At 46.4% G+C, this 22,797-nt stretch overlaps 1 protein-coding gene across 1 annotated transcript in view; it reads right to left on the bottom strand.

Moving 5' to 3' along the window:
- The window catches only part of TPO (thyroid peroxidase), a 90,004-nt gene that overhangs the window by 16,061 nt on the left and 51,146 nt on the right, over positions 1 to 22,797 (bottom strand). Inside the window, exons 7-8 of the mRNA XM_085861386.1 lie at positions 11,201 to 11,707; positions 10,845 to 11,103 (exon numbers count right to left, since the gene is read on the bottom strand). Coding sequence (XP_085717512.1) covers positions 10,845 to 11,103; positions 11,201 to 11,707 — 766 coding nt within the window. The remainder of the gene's footprint in view (positions 1 to 10,844; positions 11,104 to 11,200; positions 11,708 to 22,797) is intronic.

Here is a 22,797-nt window from a genome sequence, read left to right as displayed (position 1 = left end):
GAGATGGACATGCATCAGATGGATGACACAATGCTGACCTTTCGTATTGCCTTAAATCATGCTGTGATGGGCTTCTATGCGCAGGTGAAGGAAGCCTTACCTGAGCCAGCTACCGCTGACTGCCACGGCTTCAAAACTGAGGACTTTGTCTGCATTAAAGACTCATAAAAGAAAGAACGCTCGATAGCCGAGGTGCTCTGGGCCTTTCCCAATCCTGCTGATGACCCACACTGCTGTAAAATGCCAGGGCCGAACAACGTGGATCCACACCTCCCACTACAAACGAGCCCACAGCACGAAAGATCCCGAGAAGGACTCCTATGACCACCATATCGGGACTGTTGTGATAGCCTTCCTTGTTATACGCTTATGTGCACAATTTGTTTTGACTTGTATGGTAGAGATGAGGATACTCCCATGGCCGATAGGGCTGACAATGACTACTCATAAGAATGTTTGCTTATATACTCATCAGCAAAGTGATTTTCGCACACCTTTCATAGCTAGTCGTAACACCAATAGACACAAAAGAGGCTTAACTAGTGAAGTAGAACTGCATGAGGGTAGAAATAGAGTGGATTTACAAAAGAGTATAAGGGCACACTCACATCCTGATGGAATATATGTGATTAACACTTACCTGGCTCTTTCTCTAAACCACTAAGGCTTTAAATAAAACTAGAAATATATATGTGGTGAATTGAAGGATGTGACGTGTGATCACATGTCGCACGGCTCGAGCATGGAATAGATAAAGCTAAGATTCCGCTCGGTCGGGGGGGATTGTCCCAGGGGCATTGTCGTTTATGGCGGCGGCTCACTTGGTGCTCGTTGAATGGTAAGAATTGAGAGTATATCGGACTCCGTGCTTATACTGATTTATTTTGCGGTGATTAGTTGCACGTGTATACCTTACTGCTTATGTACTCCTTGCTGCACCTGTATTCCCTGGTGTGCCCGTAGAAGCGGCTTCAATCAAATGGAATAAAGCCTACACTCTGAAGGTTCTTCTCTCGCTTTCGTTTCAATTTATTCCATTTGGTTTTCTCGGCTCTCTCAACCAACGATGGACAAGATCTACAAACCAGAGAGGTTCGACGCAGACCCAAACGCGACTGACTCAGAAATGAAATGGTCGCATTGGTTCCGTTCCTTCTCACACTATCTGACCATCATCGAAGAGGGAGCCGACAAATTGGCCGCCCTTGTGAATCATGTCTCGCCCAGCGTATACAGGCTCTTCTCGGAGTGTGACACCTACGAAGCAGCGATCGACGTGCTGCAGGCGCTCTACGTGAAGCGCAAGAACGAGGTGTACATACGACATCTTCTCAACACACGCAAGCAAGCAGCCGGGGAGACAATCGATCAGTTCCTGCAAGCTCTGAAACAGCTGGGAAAAGACGGCAGCTTCCGGGCCGTAAACGCCGAGGAACACCGAAATGAAGCGACCCGAGAGGCATTTATCCAAGGACTCAGGTCAGCCCACATACGGCAACGCTTACTGGAGAAAGCGCAACCCACTCTTGAAAAGGTAGTCGACCAGGCTTGAGCGATGGATACGGCTCAGCAGCAATCTGAGTCATTTGGGACACCGATGCTGCTAATGAACGCCGCTACGGTGGAAACTCAAGGAACCCCACAGACACAGACACAGCCTGACACGGATGGAGAAAAACCCGAGGAGTCGGATACCCAGACCTCGTCAAACTCCTCAGCAACTACTCCGGTTGGTAAATGCTTCTTTTGTGGGTACAAAAGGCACCTCCGCCACAAATGCCCCACCAGAGATGCCACATGCATGAATTGTGACAAGAAAGGGCATTATGCCAGGGTATGTAAATCTACTCTAAGGAGAAATAAACCCACTTCTGCGGCTCTCTACTCACAAAAGAAACTAACTGCAGCCTCACCGGGGAATCTATCCAAGGCTATCATCAACGTACGAATTAACGGGCATATGGCTGAGGCTCTGATTGATACCGGTAGCTCTGAGAGTTTCGTCAACAGCTCGCTAGTGAAGGGCAGGAAATGGAAGATCCACCCGACAGACAATACGGTATGCATGGCCGCCACATCACTACAGTCCCGCGTACGAGGGTACTGCAATGTTGAATTGGACGTAAAAGGGTACACGCATCGGGATGTAAGGGTACTGGTGCTTCGTGATTTATGCGCAGACGTAATTCTGGGTCATAATGTCCTCAAGCAGCACACGAGCGTCGAAATACCCTTTGGAGGAAGCAAACCTCGTCTAATTTTAAATGCTTTGACCACCGCAGAGGTAACGTCCCCCCAGCTGTTTGCTAACTTGTCGCCGGTCTGTAAACCGATAGCGATCAAATCGCGGCGATATACCACTGCTGACATGAACTTCATCACTTCAGAGACCAAGCGATTACTGGAAGAAGGAATTATAGAACCGAGCGATTCGCCATGGCACGCACAGGTGTTGGTCACTGCCAACCAGAATCATAAGAAACGAATGGTTGTCGATTATTCCCAAACGGTCAATCGTTTCACCCAACTCGACGCCTACCCTTTGCCGCGCATAGATGAGATGGGCGAACGCGTGGCCAATTATAAGATATTCAGTACCATCGATTTGCGAAGCGCCTATCATCAAATTCCCATCCGAGAGGAAGACAAACCTTACACCGCATTCCAGGCAGGGAGACGCCTCTACCAATTCAGGAGGATTCCGTTCGGTGTCACGAATGGAGTAGCTTGCTTCCAACGAGTTATGGACGACATCATCTCAGATGAAAACCTCAAAGACACTTTTGTTTACGTGGACAATGTCACAGTGTGCGGTAAGGATCAGGGGGAACATGACATGAATCTGGACAGATTCTTGAGCATTGCTAGAAAATATAATCTGACCCTCAACTACGAGAAATGCGTATTCTCGGCAAGGTCAATTGACCTTCTCGGCTACACAATAGCCGACGGCACGATTAAGCCTGATCCTGAACGATTGCGCCCACTTCGTGAGCTACCCCCACCTCAGGACCTGCAGACAATGCGCCGGGTGATCGGCATGTTCGCTTACTATGCAAGATGGATTTCCCAATACTCCGAGAAAATACATCCCCTAGTGCATTGCAAAAACTTTCCACCAGATGCCGCTGTTGTAAAAGCTTTCCACAGCCTCAAAGATGATATCAGTAATTCCGTGGTATTATCGATCGATAGCTCGGTGCCCTTCGTGGTGGAAACAGATGCTTCTGATCACGCGATAGCTGCGACGCTTAACTAGTCTGGGCGACCCGTCGCGTTCTTCTCGAGAACTCTCTCTGGAAGCGAGCAGAGACACTCAGCAATAGAGAAGGAAGCGTACGCTATTGTCGAAGCCCTACGTAAATGGAGACACTATTTACTGGGAAACCATTTCACGCTCGTCACGGACCAACGATCCGTGGCATTCATGTTTGATGGGAAAAATAACGGGAAAATTAAGAATGAAAAAATTATGAGATGGCGGATAGACCTAGCCTGCTATAGTTACGACATTGTTTACCGGCCCGGGAGGGAAAACCCTGCTGCAGACACCTTCTCTCGGGTCTACTGTTCGGCGACAATCAGTCGGGCTTTGCAAGACCTCCATGCGTCTCTGTGCCACCCGGGGGTAACCAGAATGGCACATTTTGTGCGCAGACAAAACCTTCCCTATTCTATTGAAGATATTAAACAAATGAATGCTTCATGCCCTGTTTGTGCTGAACTAAAACCCAGATTCTATGGCGCGGCTTCTGGCAGATTGATCAAGGCCACTTCTCCCTTCGAGAGACTAAACATTGACTTCAAAGAGCCCCTGCCGACCAAGACAGACAACAGATACATATTCACTGTTGTTGATGAATATTCAAGGTTCCCTTTCGCATTTCCGTGCTCGGATATGACCTCGGGCACTGTCGTGAAATGTCTGTCTGACCTCTTCGCTATGTTTGGGAAACCTTCGTACATACATTCAGACAGAGGGCCGTGTTTCATGTCGGCCGGGCTAAAACAATTCCTATTAGAGCACGGCATAGCAACTAGTCGAACGACGGGTTACAACCCACAGGGTAATGGGCAGGTGGAACGATATAATGGAGTTATTTGGAAAGCCGTAACTCTGGCGTTGAAATCAAGAGGACTGGGACCCGAGCGGTCGGAGGTTACCCTTCTCGACGCTCTGAATTCCATACGCTCTTTGCTCTGCACGTCCACCAATGCAACTCCTCACGAACGAATGTTTACTCACCAGCGGCGTTATGTTGACGGCCAATCGGTGCCCAACTGGCTAACCCATCCCGGAACAGTGTTCATGAAACGCCCGGTACGACAAAGCAAATATGAACCCATGGTGGAAGAGGTCGAACTCATCGATACTAATCCAGAGTATGCTCATGTCAGGCTCCCGGATGGCAGGGAGACCACTGTTTCGGTTCGCCATTTGGCTCCCTCAGGTACTCCTCCCGCAGGTACACCACCATATTGCACTCCTCCCTCTGACATCCCCTCCCCAGGTGTTCCCCCCCCCCCAGGAACTCCACCCGAGAATAGTGGCGACGGAGCTGCCGCGTTCCACCCGAGAGCGATCGGGGAGTCATCCCCGGCACGAGTCGAGGCTCACCAAGAGGATCGGAAGCCTCCCTCAAGTGAAACCGCCATTTACTCCCGGAGAGGTCGATGGATAATACCCCCTCGCCGACTCAATCTGTAAAGGGGATTATTGGCATCCTCGATGCTCATGCTCCTATATGCTCGTTACATCATATATCGATGCTCATTACCATGCTCCTACAACTCAAAATAATCCTCTCTGCTTGGCATGTATGCTTCTGTAGATTAGATAGTTCGCGTTGCTTGAAATGTGTACTCCTGTAGCGCTGAAGTAATCGTGGTACGTTAGTTGGGCCTCTAGTTACATTTTAAAGATGGGGAAAATGTGGTGAATTGAAGGACGTGACGTGTGATCACATGTCGCACGGAATAGATAAAGCTAAGATTCCGCTCGGTCGGGGGGATTGTCCCAGGGGCATTGTTGTTTACGGCTGCGGCTCACTTGGTGCTCGTTGAATGGTAAGAATTGAGAGTATATCGGACTCCGTGCTTATACTGATTTATTTTGCGGTGATTAGTTGCACGTGTATACCTTACTGCTTATGTACTCCTTGCTGCACCTGTATTCCCTGGTGTGCCCGTAGAAGCGGCTTCAATCAAATGGAATAAAGCCTACACTCTGAAGGTTCTTCTCTCGCTTTCGTTTCAATATAAATAAAATAAAATAAAATCTGATTTAAATAAAATCAGATTCCGGTTCCGGTTTTGGAGCAGCGAGAGGTCTCCTTCGGGGCTCCCTGCTGACGTTCTCAAAGCTAAGTTTCCGGTTGTTATTTGTCCCGTTTTAACTGTTTAATTTTCTCACCTACATGTTACTGTGTGTTGCTAGTTCGGTTTTGTTTCAAAAATCGTGCTATTTTGTGAGTATTTTTGTCGACGTTCTTACCTGGTGCTTGAGGCCTAGGCCTAGGCTTGAGGCCTACCGGTTCCACTCGGTGTTCGATCGTTTTTTTTTTTGTTGTTTTTTCTCCCCATTACCTTCAATTGCTATCCTCCCCATTACCTTCAATTTTGATCCTCCCCACTTTCCAAACATCTAATCCCCCATTCTCCCAACTAATCTCTTTTTTATCTCAAAAAAACAAAAAAAATAAAAATAAAAATACCCTACAACAACAACAACAACACGCTCACCTTCTCCCGATTCTGCTTCTTCTTCTTCTTCCTCTTAACTTCCTCCTCGTCTTCTTCCTCGATTTTTTTTTTTTACACTTCCATGACCGAATCTGTTGAACGCTCTCATACATTATTTTTAACAACAAAAACGATCTTATAATGCTTCATCTTCCTCTCTCACACATGTGGTACTCTTTACTGTTTCACAATGCACTACTCTTCTGCTATTTTAACAGACTGCTCTCATTTCGACCTCTCCTTCATTCCTTGCCTAAAAAATCCAACTATTACAGCACTTCTTCTCTCCATGCTCTGAATTCGCCTTCATTGCATCCATCAAGAATTGTGTTAAATCGCTCTCTGACCTAAAACTTTTAAAAACCACAGTTTGCCATGGATGCTTGCTTTCCATCAACCATTCTTTTTTTCCAACTTCAGTGCCAACTCACCCCCCTCACCCCTCACTCTCACTCTCAAAGCAACATCCCACTCTTCTCGCTCCAAGCCTCCCTCTCACCTCTCAAAAATTCCCCCACCTTTCTCCCACCTTTCATCCCCCTCACTCTTCCTTCTCTAAGTTGCCCCCCTCTCATCCACCAACCTGCCTCCCTCCACTGCCCTCTCCCCTCCATCTCTTCACTCCACCTCCTCAAATCCTCAACTGCCTTCTTCCTTGTCTCTTGTCCCCCCTCTCCCCCAGCACCACAGAGCCTTTTCTCCTCCTCATTCGGCCCCCTCCCCTCGCTATTCTGCAATACCCCACACTCCTTCAGCAACCCTCCTTACCTGCATCCCTCGTCCCTTGTCCTACCCTCCCCTTCCTCTTCATTAAAAGTGTGGACCTCAAATATCCGGGGCCTTCGCTCAAACCTTTCAGATCTTTCCATACAGGTTGCCACTGACAAACCAGACATTATCTGCCTAACAGAAACTTTCCTCCCCCAAGACGTGTCTGACTCCCAAGTATCTCTCCCCGGTTACTCCCTCTTACGGTATGACAGACCTGAGCCTCGTCCTAGTGGAGGTGTTGCTCTCTTCATCAAAGACTCTATTCCTCACTCTCCATGCACTGCTCTCACTCCCCCACATCCCCAGGAATACCTCTGGCTTCGGCTTCCCCTCCACTCCCACCTCATGTTTATATGTGTACTGTACCATCCACCGAACAGTGATGACTCCATCTACACCTCACTATCCGAAAACATGGACCATCTTCTATCTTCTCATCCAAACTCTCTCTTCCTCTTATGTGGTGACTTCAATTGTCATCACGCCAGTTGGGTAGGTGTGGGTACCTCTCTCACCTGCCATGGCACCTCAGCAAAAGCTTTCTGCGACTCATTGGGACTGACTCAATCGGTCAACTTCCCGACCCGGATCTCAACCAATGGTACTCCATCTCTTCTGGATCTGATTTTGACAAATTTCCCTGACAATATCTGCTGCTCTTCCTTCGCTCCAATTGGTTCTTCTGACCACGTCCTTGTCAAAGTGGACATCTCTCTGGCTGTTATCAGAGAACCACCTCACCGCCGTCGAGTCTGGCATTTCACTCAAGCCGACTGGCAGGGTCTCCGAGCAGCCATCAAACTTACAGACTGGTCTCCTATCACTACTTTCTCAAACATCAACTCATCCTGGGAATTCTTTCAAAGAAACTTGCTCTCCCTCATGCACAGATTTATCCCCTCTCGTGTTCAGTTGTCTTACCCTTCCTCCCGCCCTTGGTTTACTGAAGCTTGTGGCGAGGCAGTTGTCCTGAAACAACTTGCCTTTGCCTCATGGAAAGCAAACCCAACTGAGGGCAATCTCAGTTCTTTCCACAAAGCTCGGAACAAGTGTGTATCTACCCTCAGGAGAGCCAGAAAACAACATCTTTCTAATCTCAAGTCTGAACTCTCAAACCTCTCTCCCTCCTCAAAATCCTGATGGCGTTTAATCAAATCTGTTTCTGGTGTATGTTCCCCCTCCATCCCCTCCCTTACCTCAAATGGCCGCACTGCTGATTCCACACGTGATAAAGCTGAATGTCTAAACTCGGTGTTTGCAGCTAAATCTTGTGTCCTAAACCCATCACTATCTCTACCCACTTTACCCAGTCGCACCCAACTGTCCCTGGACTCTGTATCCTTTTCTCCTGACAAGGTGGAGAGTTTGCTTTCAAACCTCGAGTCAGATTCTGCAACCGGTCCAGACGGCATCAGCCCACGTGTCCTCAAAGCCTGCTCTTCTGCTCTTGCTCACCCTCTCTCTGTTCTATTCACCCTCTCATTTGCCCAAGGTCATCTGCCATCTGCTTGGAAATCTGCTAACATCACTGCCCTGCATAAAAAGGTGCAAAAACAGATCCCTGTAACTACAGACCAATCAGCCTTCTCCCAATCATCAGCAAGGTGATGGAATCCATCATCGCTTCAGATATGAAATCCTTCCTCTTCTCCAATGGCTTGATTTCCAATCATCAATTTGGTTTCAGACCAGGTCACTCTACCCTGGATATGCTGCTTCTGCTCTCCCATCAATGGATGGAGGTCCTCAATGCCAGACAGGAAATCCGAGCCGTATCCCTGGACATATCATGTGCTTTTGACACAGTCTGGCACCCTACCCTACTCACCAAACTCTCTTCCCATGGTATTCAAGGCCATCTCCACTCATGGCTCGCAGACTTCCTCTCCTGTCGCAGTCAACGTGTGGCCCTAAATGGAGTTCTTTCATCCCCTCTTCCTGTGCAGGCTGGAGTTCCTCAAGGTAGCGTTCTGGGCCCTGTTCTTTTTCTGGTTTTCATCAATGATCTCTCGGACTCTCTGGAAAATCCTCTATTTCTCTTTGCCGATGACTCCACCCTCTGCCGTACCATCTGCCATCCCTCAGACCGGCAAGCAGCAGCTTCTTCGCTCACTGCAGATCTGGATAAAATCACAAACTGGTCCAACACGTGGAACATGTCTTTCAATCCAGACAAATCTCACACTCTCACTATGTCTCTTCGAAAGGACCGTTTACAAAACCCCCCCATCCACTTTCTCAACAATCCTCTGGAAGAAGTCCTTTCTTTCAAGCTTCTAGGTCTCACTATCTGCCATGACCTTTCCTGGGAAAGTCACATTTCCAACCTCGCCTCAAAAGCCAGTCGCCGACTGGGAATCCTCCGTCGTGCTAAGTCCTTCCTCGACCCTCTTGAGCTCCTGACCACTTACAAAGCTTTTGTCCGTAGCCTGATGGAGTACTGCTCTCCCCTCTGGGCTGGTGCTCCTGCCTCCCACCTTTCTCGGCTTCACGCTGTCGAAACCAGGGCATTTAAGATCATCGGCATCTCCCGCAATGAAGCTGAGTCTTTGGGCCTCTCACTCAATCACCGCAGGTTGGTCGGTGGTCTTTCTGTCTTCTACCGACTCCTCTCCAGCCTTGCCCCCCCTGCTCTCTCTGCGATTTGTCCCCACCACATTTCCACAGGGCGCTCAAGGTCCGCCAACAACTCCCTTCTGGTAAAACTGCCAAAATCACGAATCACTGCTCATCTTCACTCTTTCATTCCTCTTTTTTTCCCGCCTTTGGAATAAACTTCCTCACTCTATTCTTTCCCATTCTTCCCTCCAGGCTTTCAAAACAGCTGTTCACCACCACCTCTTATCTTCCCCCATCCAAATCCTCGATCTTTTCTACCCCCGATAATCCACCCTAGCCCACTTCCTTCATTTCTCCTGCTTTCCTTCCTGAAAGTCCCTGTAATGTCCATCTTCTCTTCGCCATGTTCCCCGTCCCATCCCCATCCCTCTCCCTTCCACAGTTCACCTAATGTGTCTGTTCCCCACTGTTTTGTCCCTTCCACTCCCGCCCCTCTTGTCTCATGCCTCCTTGCTGTGAGTTGTGTGTTAGCTCTCATACGAGCCTCGACCAAGGTATACAAAAAAAAAAAATGGTCTTTATGACCCTTTTTCCCCCATTACAGGGTTGGCAAGATGGCTGCAGGACTTGCACAAATGGCTAACTCTTTGGAATTGCTTCCGAATGAAACAGCAGATGGTGTGGTAGATAGTAACTCCAAGGTCGTCGCTTTACGTACCGTCACAATGCAATACCAAATGGCTTTGGATTTGATATTAGCAGCACAGGGGCGTCCCTGTGCAGTCATTGGTTCTGAATGTTGTACTTACATCCCAGATAACTCAGAACACATTGCAAGTTTAGTAGAAAACATTAGAGGAAGGAGCTGAGTTCCATGATTAGTGTACTGAGGATGGAATGTTTTCTTGGCTTGAAGGGATTTTTGGAATATGGGGAACAAGATTGTTGCAATGGATTTTCATGGGATTAATTGTAATTGTCATTATCATTGTACTCTTTAAATGCGCCACCGCAACACTGCCAGAATTGATTGCCTCACGCTTAAAGAGGAAAACTACAAAAGTAATGGTTTCTCAACAAACGTCTCCCGATAAGGATCCAGATGTGGAGCAGTTTTATGATTTGTGCGAAATTGAGATTAGAAATCCATAGGTTGATGTCATGAGTGTACCCTGTGACTATGGAGAAATGTTATCCTTGATGCATTTATCAGCCTTGTCCCCCCGAACCTTACACCTAGGTAACAGACACACTAATGCGGGGGCGATGTATTTCCAATTGATTAAATCGATTTTGTGTGGTTTTGCTAAAGGGAAAACCGGGGGGGGGGGGGGCAGTGTAGAAGTGGATTTCCTCTTTTAGTAATTTTGTAATCAATCTGCTTGAATATTGGCATGAGTAAGAACTGTGGTCTCATTTAATCTCTCATCTGTAGCCCCAGTTAATCACTGAATATTAATTGAATTCATCTGTGACATTGTTTTTCTTCTATCCTTTACTTTTCTCCCCATCTCTCCCTCTCCCCTTCCTGACTCCTAAAAAGAGAGATTACTCTGAGCTCCTGTTAGCGGAGATCATTGAATGCCTTGCCATTCGTGTTCTCCCCTCCAAGCACGTGTTATTAAAGATTCTCTTTTGATGTGCTGAACCCAATAAGTGGACCCTGACTTTATCCACTACACTGTGAAACATCAGAATGACAGTTTGTCGCTGATTGTGCATTGTGATGTGATATAATAATATTAACAATAATGCAGAAAACCATACTTTACCTTCCCTTATAATCCTCCAAGGTGCAAAGAAGGCTTCATGCAAAGGCAATGATGGGAAGTTCGGATGGTCTTGGAAATGTTCGTCGAACCGGTACTCGTGTGCGGACACAGTCATATGTCCAAAGCGGAAAGCCGCTGTGGTGAAGACATTCGACACACTTGGATTGATGGATTCATTGTAGCTTCTGTACGTACCCACGTACTTCTCAAATGCCTCGGGGCCAATAATTTTGGGCAAATAATCCCTCATTGTAATGACCTGAAAGAATGGAAACAAACAAACGTGAGTAATAACAAAACAAGACAAAGACAAACAAGTCAAAAAGTTATGCAGATGTACAGAAAGAGATGCATGCCTGATGAAGTGCACCCACTATCTTGCGGGCCTCTTGATAGCAGGTCTGTGCACTCCAGTGGTGGTTGAGCTGCTTTAGAGAGCGAGCAAGGCGATTGTGTTCCCTCAACCACAGGGTGTGCATCACAGTGAGGGTAAGTACCTCGTTAGCTCGACTATCTCCAGCCAAGAAGCACTCAACTCTGAAGGTGTCCTCAGTTCCAGGAGCCTGGATGCACGGTGAGGGTAGGTCATTCCTCACAAAGGGTAATAGCTCTCGCCCATTGTCGGTATACTTCGTATTGCTTTGCAAGAGCCCTACATCACTACCGATGTTCTGTAATTCCACGCCGAGACCCTCCGAGCTGCCATACAGTGTCGAGGCATCGATGAAAGAGGTGAAGGCATTGAGTTGCTGGCGCACGGGGAAGGTCTTCGACCCTGAAGGAGCGACGGCCGGACAGGCCGAAGCGGAGCGGATGAATTGAAGACATTCACGACCACTGGACTGGGATCCTTTCTGTAGAATCTTGATTGTGGAGCCAAGAGAGCTCAGTGAATGATTTGATAACAGTTTGCAACACAAAAGTACAACATATAGACAAGTTAAAATAAACCCCCCCCCAAAAAAAACCCTCCATTAATCGATGTAATCTATTCTATATGTATACAGCATATATTAAAAATTTTATTTCAATTTGATAACAGTTTGCAAAGTCCTATTGTTACATCTATATACTACATATATATACATATGTGTGTGTGTGTGTGTGTGTCTCATTCTAACCACTCACTGACTCACTGATATTAAAGTTTACTACCTTCCGGATGAGAGAGAAAGCTGAAATTTTGTGTGCCGACTGATATGGAAGCCACTACATCACAGAACCGTTGGAAAGCATCCGTAAATTAAAATCTAAACAAATGGAAGTAAATAAATGTAAAAAAAATAAATGCAGGCGAGCGATCCAAGACAATGGGGGAAGCACACCAATTAAATGTGCCGACAGACATCGAAGCCAATACACTGGGGGGAAAAAAATCATAGAATCATTGGAAAGCATCCGTCATTGAAAATATAAACAAATGAAAAGATATAAATGAAAACAAAATGCAGGTGAGTGACCTCGAGACAATGTGTAAGCACGGTTCGTTATTGCTTGCAATGTGTAAGCAAATCCTGCGAGGATAATACAAACAGTCGTGGCCAAAAATATTGTCAATTGTTCAATGGGATTTACATCTGAACTGATTGCTGGGCACTTCAGAACAGTCCAGCGTTTTATCTTGAACCATTCCTGGGTGCTTTTTGAAGTGTGTTTGGGGTCATTGTCTTGTTGCGAGACCCATTACCTTCGACGGAGACCCAGCTTTCTGACACTCGACACTCTGACAATCCTTCGCTGCAATCTTCGATCAAGTTTTCTCTTACGGCCATGTCCAGGGAGGTTGGTTACAGTGCAATGGGCCTTAAACCTCCTGATAACATTGTGTACGGTGGACACAGGAACATCAAGGTCTCTGGAGATGGACCTGTAGCCTTGAGATTGTCCATGTTTGGCTCCAATCTTGTGTCTGACCTCCTCAGACAATTCTGTGGTTTTCTTTGTTTTCTCTACGCTCATTGCAGTACAAACAGTGACACAAAACAGCAAAATGACTTCTTTTCTCTATTCAAACTGGTTGCACGAGTGGTTTTTATATTGCAGGCACCTGCAACTCACCACAGGTGAGTTCAATTCCAAAGTAAATGAGAATCACCTGCTTGAAATCTAATTATTTCGAACAACTTCTAAAAGGTGCCAATAATATTGTCCAGACTATTTTAGGATTTGTTTTGTGGAATAAGCGAAAAATTAGTAATTTTTTCAGCTTGTTTTGTTTTGTTCCACTTCAAACTAAAGAAATACATCTGTGGATACCAAAAGGTTTTAAAATTTAAACAAATTTCTGGAAGAAATGGTGCATTCTTCGAAAAAAAAAAAAAGTGCAATTTTATCCACGATTGTATATAATCTCCGCCAGTCGGTCTGTCTGTCTGTCCGTCCGTTTGGGGAGGAGCTTCCCACTTCAAGGCGGGGTTTCCCCCATTCAGGGAGGAGCTTCAAAACCGAATTGCCGCCATTTTGTTTGCTCTGTGGAGCCTCCTTTGTTCGGCTCGCACTTTCTTGCACTCTCACGGCTTTATCTTCACTCCAATTCGATATCTGATTTCATTGCTTTGTAGTCGCTAAGATGGTTAAAGGTTTTGGTTGCAAAAAATGGGAAGAAAATTAATGTTTTAAAACAAAAATATGCATTTTTAAGTGAAATTAAGGCCTGCAATATAAAGTCCGTTCAGACTCCCTCACAACTTTGCCATAACTCTAATTAACCATCTGATTTCATTTTTTGTTGTCACTTCAGATGGTTCAAATTTCGTTTGCAGCAAAAGGTGAGAAAAATCGGATGCGTATTGGTGTTTTTGGACAAAAATTCATTCTCGTAGCTGGGTTGAATATATCTGGTTGAATGGGGAGAGAGGGGAGAGGAGAGAGGGGGAGGGGAAGTAGAAGAGCAAGGGTAGAGGGGGAGTAGTGAGAGGGGAGAGGGAGAGGTGGGAGGGGAATTAGAAGAGTGAGTGTAGGGTTCCCTGCGAGGGAAAACTGAAGTTAGGGTTTGAATTGTCGTCCAATTATATATTTTTCGTATCCTAGGGTGTATATATATATATATATATATATATATATATATATATATATATATATATATATATATATATATATATATATATATATATATATATACATATATATATATATATATATATATATATATATATATATATATATATATAGTTTATTTCAGGTGAGTGATAACTCTTTTCCAACTATATAATTAAAGAATACTTTGAAAAACTTTGCACGTGATGAATTGAATTTGTGGACTAACGATGGAATCCAATATTTATTAATAACGTTTGGTTTTAAGGAATTTGTAAAAATCATATTGCTGCCATTTTGTTCGTTTAGTGTTTCTTCTCAGGTGTTACAGGCCTCTGGTGTCCACATGAAAACTGAAGAACACGTCTTCGATCATTAAATGAAGGTACCATTTTGAGGAAACAAAGGAGGAAACAAAGGTACATTTTGATTACTACTCATGCAGAGGAAACGACGAGATGCATGTTTTGTTCGGAGCAATCGTTGTAGCGGTTTATTTATTATACACCGCCTAAAGAAGGTATGTTCTCATCATGCAGATTAAAGAAAATAATGAAATAATGAAATTTTCAAATTTTTTATTTTGGGTTTTCTCCTGATTTTTCAAGGCTGAACACAGTGCAAGTTTAGGATTTATAAACGAACTGTAATTGACACGTCGTGTGAGGTAAACGTGAGCGGCGATGAGAATCTACTTGGTCGTGAAATTCCTGCGTACGTAATGAATGAGTCGGTAGGCCGAGGAAATTGCCCAGAGACATTTTGTGGTTCTTCTTGTCGAAGTCATGTGCACGTACACGTTCGTACACTGAACATCACCTCTGAGTTTATGCTCCTTTCGCTGTCGGCGTTTTCTTCGTTCTGTATGATGTCGAGATGTCTGACGGTGTGTTCAGTTACCAAGAAGCAAGCTAGCGCTTGCCAAGCCAGACGTTCCTCATGAACAGATTCCAATGGAGTGCTTGTTTGAGTGCCGAAACCACTTGGCGAGCGCTCAATAAGAAACTTGCTAACTGAACACATCCCAGATTCATTATATGGTGATAAACATATCCAGACCAGGGGTCTCCAGACTTTCAGCTGTTAGGGCTGTTTGGGCATCAGTGGTTTGTAATTTGTCCAATTCAAGCTGATAAGAAGGCAGCGCTTCATCATTGTCAACTACTGAAGGGTTCTGAAGAAGGTGAATGTCTTTGGTGTGGTCGTGTAGTTCACACAATCTCTCGTAGAACTCAGTCTGCTACATTTCATCTCCATACGCTCCATGTGGTGCAGCACACCTCCATACGCTCCGTGTGGTGCAGCACATCTCCATACGCTCCGTGTGGTGCAGCACATCTCCATACGCTCCATGTGGTGCAGCACATCTCCATACGCTGTGTCTAGATCAGAAAGAAATTCCTGGAACTGTCTGTGGTGAAGACCGTTTACTCGGATGGAATTTCCACATGACACCACAACCGTCACGACAGATTCACACTTCACTACGTCACAGCATCATGCTTGCTGGTGACTTAGTACTGGACGCGTGAGGACACGTTCATCCATTTCCCTGTTTCTGCGGCCTATTCGTCCCTTTGCTTTACCCGCCATGCATGAAGCACCACCATTAGTCACATTTGTTAACTTTGCCCAGTCTCATTCCAAATCGCCCATTGTTTTTTTTTTAAGTTTTATAAAAATATCCTGCCCTGTCGTTGTACCCTTGAGACTTTGGAGACCAGCAAGCTCCTCAGGGAGGTCCAAATTCGAGTCAGCTCCACGGATAAAGATGACAAGCTGTGCGGTGTCCCCTTCATCATCACTTTCGTCAAATGCAAGCGAAAAAAATAATCAAAGTTTTTCGATGTTTCTTTCTTTTTGCAGCTGGATAAACAAGGTGTCCTCCATTAATTTGATTCTTCATGTAATTGTACTTGAACATAGACTTGCAGAACTGATGGCATTTCTATTCTCCGGGAACACCTCTTCAGTGACTGGTCCTGCACCGCTTAACAAAATCTGTAAAGGGTCTTCCACTGTCTGCGTCCGGTTCAACCACGTGAAGACGGGCATGAAGGGAAGACAGATTCTCCTCCAATTTCAGTTTGAACACGTTTTGCTGCATTGACAATCCATTTTTAAGCTTCAAAATCTGGTCAAAGTCACAATTCCAGTCTCAAGTCGATGATGGCAAATCTCAGTAAAGTCTCAAGTCTATGAGGGCAAGTCTCAAGCCTAAAGCCTTTGAGAGCAAGTCTCAAGTCTACAAGGGCAAATCTCAAGTCTATGAGGGCAAGTCAAGTCTCAAGTCGATGATGGCAAATCTCAGTCAAGTCTCAAGTCTACGAGGGCAAGTCTCAAGCCTCAAGCCTTTGAGAGCAAGTCTCAAGTCTACAAGGGCAAGTCTCAAGTCTATGAGGGCAAGTCTCAAGTCATGTCTCAAGTCTCGAGTCCAGTCTCAAGTCTTCGAGAGCAAGTCTCAAGTCAAGTTTCAAGTCTATGAGGGCAAGTCTCAAGTCAAGTCTCAAGTCGAGTCTGAAATCCTTGAGGGAAAGTCTCAAGTCTCACTTCAAGTCTCAAGTCAACTCTCAAGAGTATGATGGCAAGTCTCAAGTCAAGTTGCAAGTCTATGAGGGCAAGTCTCAAGTCTCAAGCCTTTGAGAGCAAGTCTCAAGTCTACAAGGGCAAGTCTCAAGTCTATGATGGCAAATCTATGAGGGCAAGTCTCAAGTCATGTCTCAAGTCTCGAGTCCAGTCTCAAGTCTTCGAGAGCAAGTCTCAAGTCAAGTTTCAAGTCTATGAGGGCAAGTCTCAAGTCTAGTCTGAAATCCTTGAGGGAAAGTCTCAAGTCTCAAGTCAAGTCTCAAGCCTTTGAGAGCAAGTCTCAAGTCAACTCTCAAGAGTATGATGGCAAGTCTCAAGTCAAGTTTCAAGTCTATGAGGGCAAGTCTCAAGTCAAGTCCAAGTGAAGTCTCAAGTCTCAAGTCAAGGCTCAAGTCTATGAGGGCAAGTCTAGTCTCAAGCCCTTGAGGGCAAGTCTCAAGTCAAGTCTCAAGTCTTTGAGAGCAAGTCTCAAGTCCAGTCTCAAGTCTTTGGGGGAATGTCTCATGTCAAGTCTCACGTCTATGAAGGCAAGTCTCAAGTCATGTTTCAAGTCTATGAGGCGAAAATGTTATTTTTCATTTTTTGATGAATCAATTAATTGATTAATTACTTAATTATCATCGATTTATTAATTACTTATTTATTTCATTCCTTATCCTAGCAATATCTCCGGCGTATTTTGAGCAAGGAAGCTGATATTTGCACATGACGGTGACCAAGTGATTTGGCTATAAAGGGTATTTTAGATTTATTGATTAATCAATTAATTATTCATTTTTCGATGAATGACTTAATTTTCAAAAAGTTACAGGTTCGGATGAAACGGTGGTGGTTTCGGTGTGCTATTCGGCAATTGATTAGGAAATTAATTATTTTATGATTATTGTTTATTTATTTTAATTATGCAATCAATCGATTGTCGCACACCACCGATTATATTGCACACCACCGATTATTGCACACCGCTCCCTCCCAAATCTGTCTCCATGTGCTGCGTGGTGGCATATTGGCATCGCCGGGCGATGTCACGCACTGGAGGGTTATTTATTTATTTATTTATTTATTTATTTATTTGGTATTTGGGGTGGAGTATTTTGAATGTACTTCTGCTTATTGATATTTATTTTTATATATTTATTTTGTCTTTTTTGCAATTGTTGAGGCTGTATTTGTTGCCATTTCATTTTCCTGTGCGGCGTCTTCTATTCGCACCTGTTTTTGGAAATTCCTCGCAAGGTGAGTTAGGGATTTTAATTTTTTTTTCAGGTTTGTCGTGTTCATATTTGTTTATAAATTTAATCTGATCATCTGTTGAGCATTTCACGTACTCAGTTAGTTCCCACACTCGTCTGGTTTTTGTAGAACATTTTGTGGATGGTGAAGAGTTTTCTTGTTTCGATGTCTAGGTTATTGATTTCTGATTGTGGCCAGTTTATTGCTCCACAGCTCTATTGGAACTCTTGCACTGTAAGTTGGTTGATGACTGATTTTGTTTCTTTCGGAGAGGTACATTTTCAGGATCGGCTTCGTTCTACATCGGTGTTCTTTCGCAATTGTTTCGCACATTTGTTTGTGACATATTTGGTGGCGATCTTCTACTCAGAGGTATTTGTATGATGCTTCATTTTCGAACTGCTGTATTGTTGCTTCAAGATAAATTTCTACATTGTCTGTTATTGTTGGTTTACCTTGTACGTGTGTGTGTGTGTGTGTGTGTGTGTGTGTGTGTGTGTGTGTGTGTGTGTGTGTGTGTGTGTGTGTGTGTGTGTGTGTGTGTTGTCGTTCGATTATGAGCCATAGAATACAGAGACCAAGCACCACAAACATGGAAGAAGCTTATTGAGTATGAACCGAGCAGCATCAATAACATTTTCATCTGTCCGCCGTACAGCATACGTGTCCACTGAGTTCACGGACGTAGAATCCATGTCATGAAAGATACTACAGCTCGACTTGCTTTTCTCCGTGACTTACCTGCTTTTACTCCATGAGACACATGTTTGTGACATCAGTGGCTCGGAGGTGAGCAGCACTTTGGGCGTTGTATAACTAATACCTTTTCGAAGTTTGGCACAATCTATTTACCCAGGGCGTGCTCCCTTTGGCGTGCGACTCCGGCGGTCTTTGTTTTTAAATATAACATAATCACATCCTCCCAGACATCGAATGAAAACTCGGTACAAACACATCACTGAGATATATTTATTTTGATATGGTGTTCATTCATTCATTGCCATTGTCAACAAGTCTACCAGCTCAAGACTCAAGTCTTTAAGGCCAAGTGTCAAGTCAAGTCTCTCCAAAAGGACCGTTTGGAACCCCCCCCCCCATCCACTTTCTCAACAATCCTATGGAAGAATTTTGTCTCTCAAGGGACACTGGATGCCATTGACCAGAGTCGCAGGGCCAGGCTGAATGGCAGAGCTGAGCTGTTCAGGGAGCTGAGGCGTAAAACTGTACGTGCACTGAGGGTGGACAAGGAGGACTATGTGCGAGGAATCTGTGAGGGGGTAGAGCATCACCTGTGGTCAAGGAATTCACGTCCTGCTTACAGGGGAATTTGTGCATTGCGTTCATCCAAGCCCATCCCTCGGTGTACTACAGTGACAGCAGAGAGTGGTAGGCTCTTGACAGAGGAGTCTGAAGTGAAGGCCCGCTGGGCCGGTTACTTTGAGCGGTTGTACCAAGCTGATCCCCCAGCTGTCGAGTTGGACATCAAGGGTGTTACAATCACTGTTGCTGGCCCTCCAATCAACTGTGGTCCACCTTCGCTTGTGGAAACACAGGCTGCGGTGAACCGGTTGAAATGGGGTAAAGCTCCAGGGATCTGTGGCATCCATGCTGAACTTCTCACGGCTGGTGGAAATGCTGCACTCGTGTCGTTGCATGCAGTTCTGTGCTCTGCCTGGAACACAGGCATCATCCCAACTGACTGGAAGAGGGACCTTGTTGTCCCTCTCTGAAAAGGGAACGGTGATCGCCAAGACTGCAACAACTACCGAGGGGTGACGCTGCTCTCAGTTCTGGGCAAGGTCTTTGCTCGGATAATTCTTGATAGGGTTCCCCACCATCTGCTTGAGCACCAGCGTCCAGAGCAGTCAGGCTTTACACCAAAGAGGTCAACGTTTGACCGTGTCCTTGCTCTTTGTGTCCTCACCGAACGCAGACGAGAGTTTCGGCAGGGGCTGCTTGCAGCCTATGTGGATCTCTGTAGAGCGTTCCATTCGGTGAATCGGGATGCCATCTGGAGGATTCTTGGTCTTCGTGGGGTGCCACCAAAACTGATCAATCTGATGTCTGAACTCTACTCTGGTACTGAGAGGGCTGTGAGATGTAGTGATACCATCTTTGACTTATTTCCAGTTGTTATGTGAGTTTGTCAGGGTTTTGTACTTGCCCCCACACTTTCAGCACTTGTATGGACTGGATTCTAGGGAGGATGTCGGAGCAATCAAGCTGTGGTGCATCATTTGGGAATGTCAAGATCTCTGACCTTGATTTCGCAGATGATGCAGTCATCTTTACCGAGACTTAGGATATCCTTTTGGGGGCCATCAACGTGCTGAATGAGGAGTCGGAGCCACTGGGATGACGGGTTTCCTGGGTCAAAACTAAGATCCAGGCTTTCAATGACATCTTGGGTGCTGCTCTCCTGTCTGTGCCTGTTTGTGGTGAGGACGTTGAGGTCGTGGAGAGATTCACTTACCTTGGCAGTGATATTCATGTCTCTGCTGGCGGTGAGTCAGAGGTCAATAGACGTCCGGGTCGGGCCTGGGGAGTCATGGATTCACTGGATAATGAGGTGTGGCACTGCCGGTACCTGTGCGGGAGGACGAAAGTCCGAGTCTTCAGGTCCTTGATGCTTCCAGTCTTGCTCTATTGAAGGTCAGACTTGGACTCTGACCAAGGATCTCAGACAGACTTGACTCGTTTGGTACCAGGTCTCTTCGGAGAATCCTTGGCTTTCACTGGTTGGACTTTGTGTCCAACGAGAAGTTGCTGCGAGCAACTCAAATGAGATTTGTTACCTGCATAGTCCGTGAGCGTCAGCTGCGCTGTATGGACTTGTGGCTCGTTTTTCTGATGCTGATCCTGCTAACCAGATTCTCTCAGGGAGGGAGCCTCATGAGTGGAGGAGGCAAATGGGCCGACCATGTTCCTCGTGGTTGCAGCAGGTTCATCGGCCTCTCAAGGAGATGGGGATGGGCCAGGCATCTGCCTGGGGGATGGCCAGTCGGAGGCCCCTGGAGTACCAGCAGAAAGTGGACGCAGTGACGTGCTGCTCTGGCGCATGCTCCCACACCTGACCTGACCTTTGGAAGAAGTCCTTTCATTCAAGCTTCTGGATCTCATTATCTGCCATGACCTTTCCTGGGAAAGCCACGGTTCCAACCTGGTCTCCAAAGCTAGCTGCCGATTGGGCATCCTCCATCATGCAAAGTACTTCCTCGGCCCACCTGAGCTCCTGACCACATACAAAGTTTTCGTCCACAGCCTGATGGAGTACTGCTCTCCCCTCTGGGCTGGTGCTCCTGCCTCTCACCTTTCTCGGCTTCATGCTGTGGAAACCAAGTCATTTAGGATCATTCGTATCTCCCGCAATGAGGCTGAGTCTTTGGGCCTCTCATTGTCTCATTGCAGGCAGGTCAGTGGTCTTTCCGTCTTCTACTCTGGTCTTGCCCCCTCTGCTCTGTCTGCGATATGCCGCCCCCCCAACCCATATTGTTATGAATCTGGAAGCTCACTGCACTCAACATTCAGGTCCCTATAGAACAGTTGTATCGGTAAGTACGTGTTTCCAGCTCGGGTCCCTTCCCTAGTCTAATGGGAATTAAATGTTCATGCGCTGCGGATTTATTTTGATAGTCAGGGTTTTCTTTTACATTTTTATATCAGCAACAACAACTTTCTAACGACGACACCTGCCTTGGCTTCCTTCCCCCATCCTCCACCGGCACCATTGCATGCGTGCGTGTCAGCACGTACGTGGGTGGAGTTCACGAGTACCTGACGTCTCTCTCGCCCAATCCTGGGGATGAAAGCAAGGTTGCCATCAGACGGCCAATGAGCGCAGCCCACGCAGGACAATGTTACTCTCCTTGTTTGAGGGGCGGTCCACCACGACGGCCGCCACGCCACCCCCCCCCCCAGTCCAATCAGCATACTTGGCACCCCTTTCGGCCAATTACGGGGGTGACGAGCGAATCGCAAGATGCAACCGTCCAATCAGGAGGCGAGTGGCCAGGAAAGAAGCCCCTCCCACCGGAGGAGAAAGTGTGGTTGTCTGTACCAGCGTTGGAGAGACGGTGTGCTCGTGGCAGGAGCGTTGGCCAGTTCAATTGTTCAGGGCATTCTGGCTGGAACATGAAGGTCTCGTCGTCTGGTCTCGTCTCGTCGCTGGCTTCTGGTCTCACATTGTCACTGGCTCTGGTCTCGTCACATGCCGGAGGAGCGTGCGGGAGCCAGACGCTGCCCTCCATACCCAGTGCTCGCAGCAGCCTCGAGTTGCGGGTTCGAGTCCCGCCGATCCAGGACGTCGAAGACCACACGAGGCGGGAAGGTCCGAGATAGCTCTGGTTCCCAGCTCATCTTCCCTCGAGCTGGGAACTTTCAATAAAGGACGTGGCCATCACCTCTTTTGGGTATTTGTGTGTGCGTGTTTGTCTGTGGGCCCGTCTTCAAGTAGAATTGTTCAAGTGCCTTGCACATACTTTCATTTATTTTAGTTGGTTTAACTCTGCTCCTTGTGTGTTCCCTCCCCCCTATTGTAAATAAATATCCCCTGTTAAATGTATCAACTCGTTTCTGTGTTTTCTTCATTGGTTTAGCACGGTGCGTGATGGTGGAATAAAAAGGCCGTTGCTGCCGTAGTTGTGCATTTTGACCGACAGGACCTTGGTAACCATCCGCTCGGGTTACGCACGGGTCGAGCACGGTAACGGCTCATCCCGTTCAAGCTTCGTCGAGGGTGTGAATTCCTCGGTAGCTCACCACGTGGGCCTCTAGGTATTTTGAAGTTTGGCAAATAACCCTGTCCCACGCGGTTGAATTATTGACGATTCACGGTCCTGTAAGGGACCCGCACCTTCGGAGTTATCGGAAAGGTACGATCTAGATTCCGGGTGTTCGGTGGAGCCGATTCTACTGCTCCATCTAGCGGTTTAGCGGTCGTGCTCATCACCGAAACTCGGCCCCACAACAATATTTCCGCAGGGCGCTCAAGGTCCGCCAACAACCCCTTCTGGTAAAACTACCAAAATCACAAATCACTGCTCACCTTCACTCTTTCATTCCTCTTTTTTCCCGCCTTTGGAATAAATTCCCACACTCT

This window comes from Eptatretus burgeri, chromosome 17 (assembly GCF_056783735.1).
Source record: "Eptatretus burgeri isolate ZD-2024b chromosome 17, Ebu_testis_v1, whole genome shotgun sequence".
In the NCBI taxonomy this organism is placed as follows: Eukaryota; Metazoa; Chordata; class Myxini; order Myxiniformes; family Myxinidae; genus Eptatretus; species Eptatretus burgeri.
Note: the sequence above shows the minus strand (reverse complement) of the source record. Positions and strands in the feature narration are given on the sequence as shown.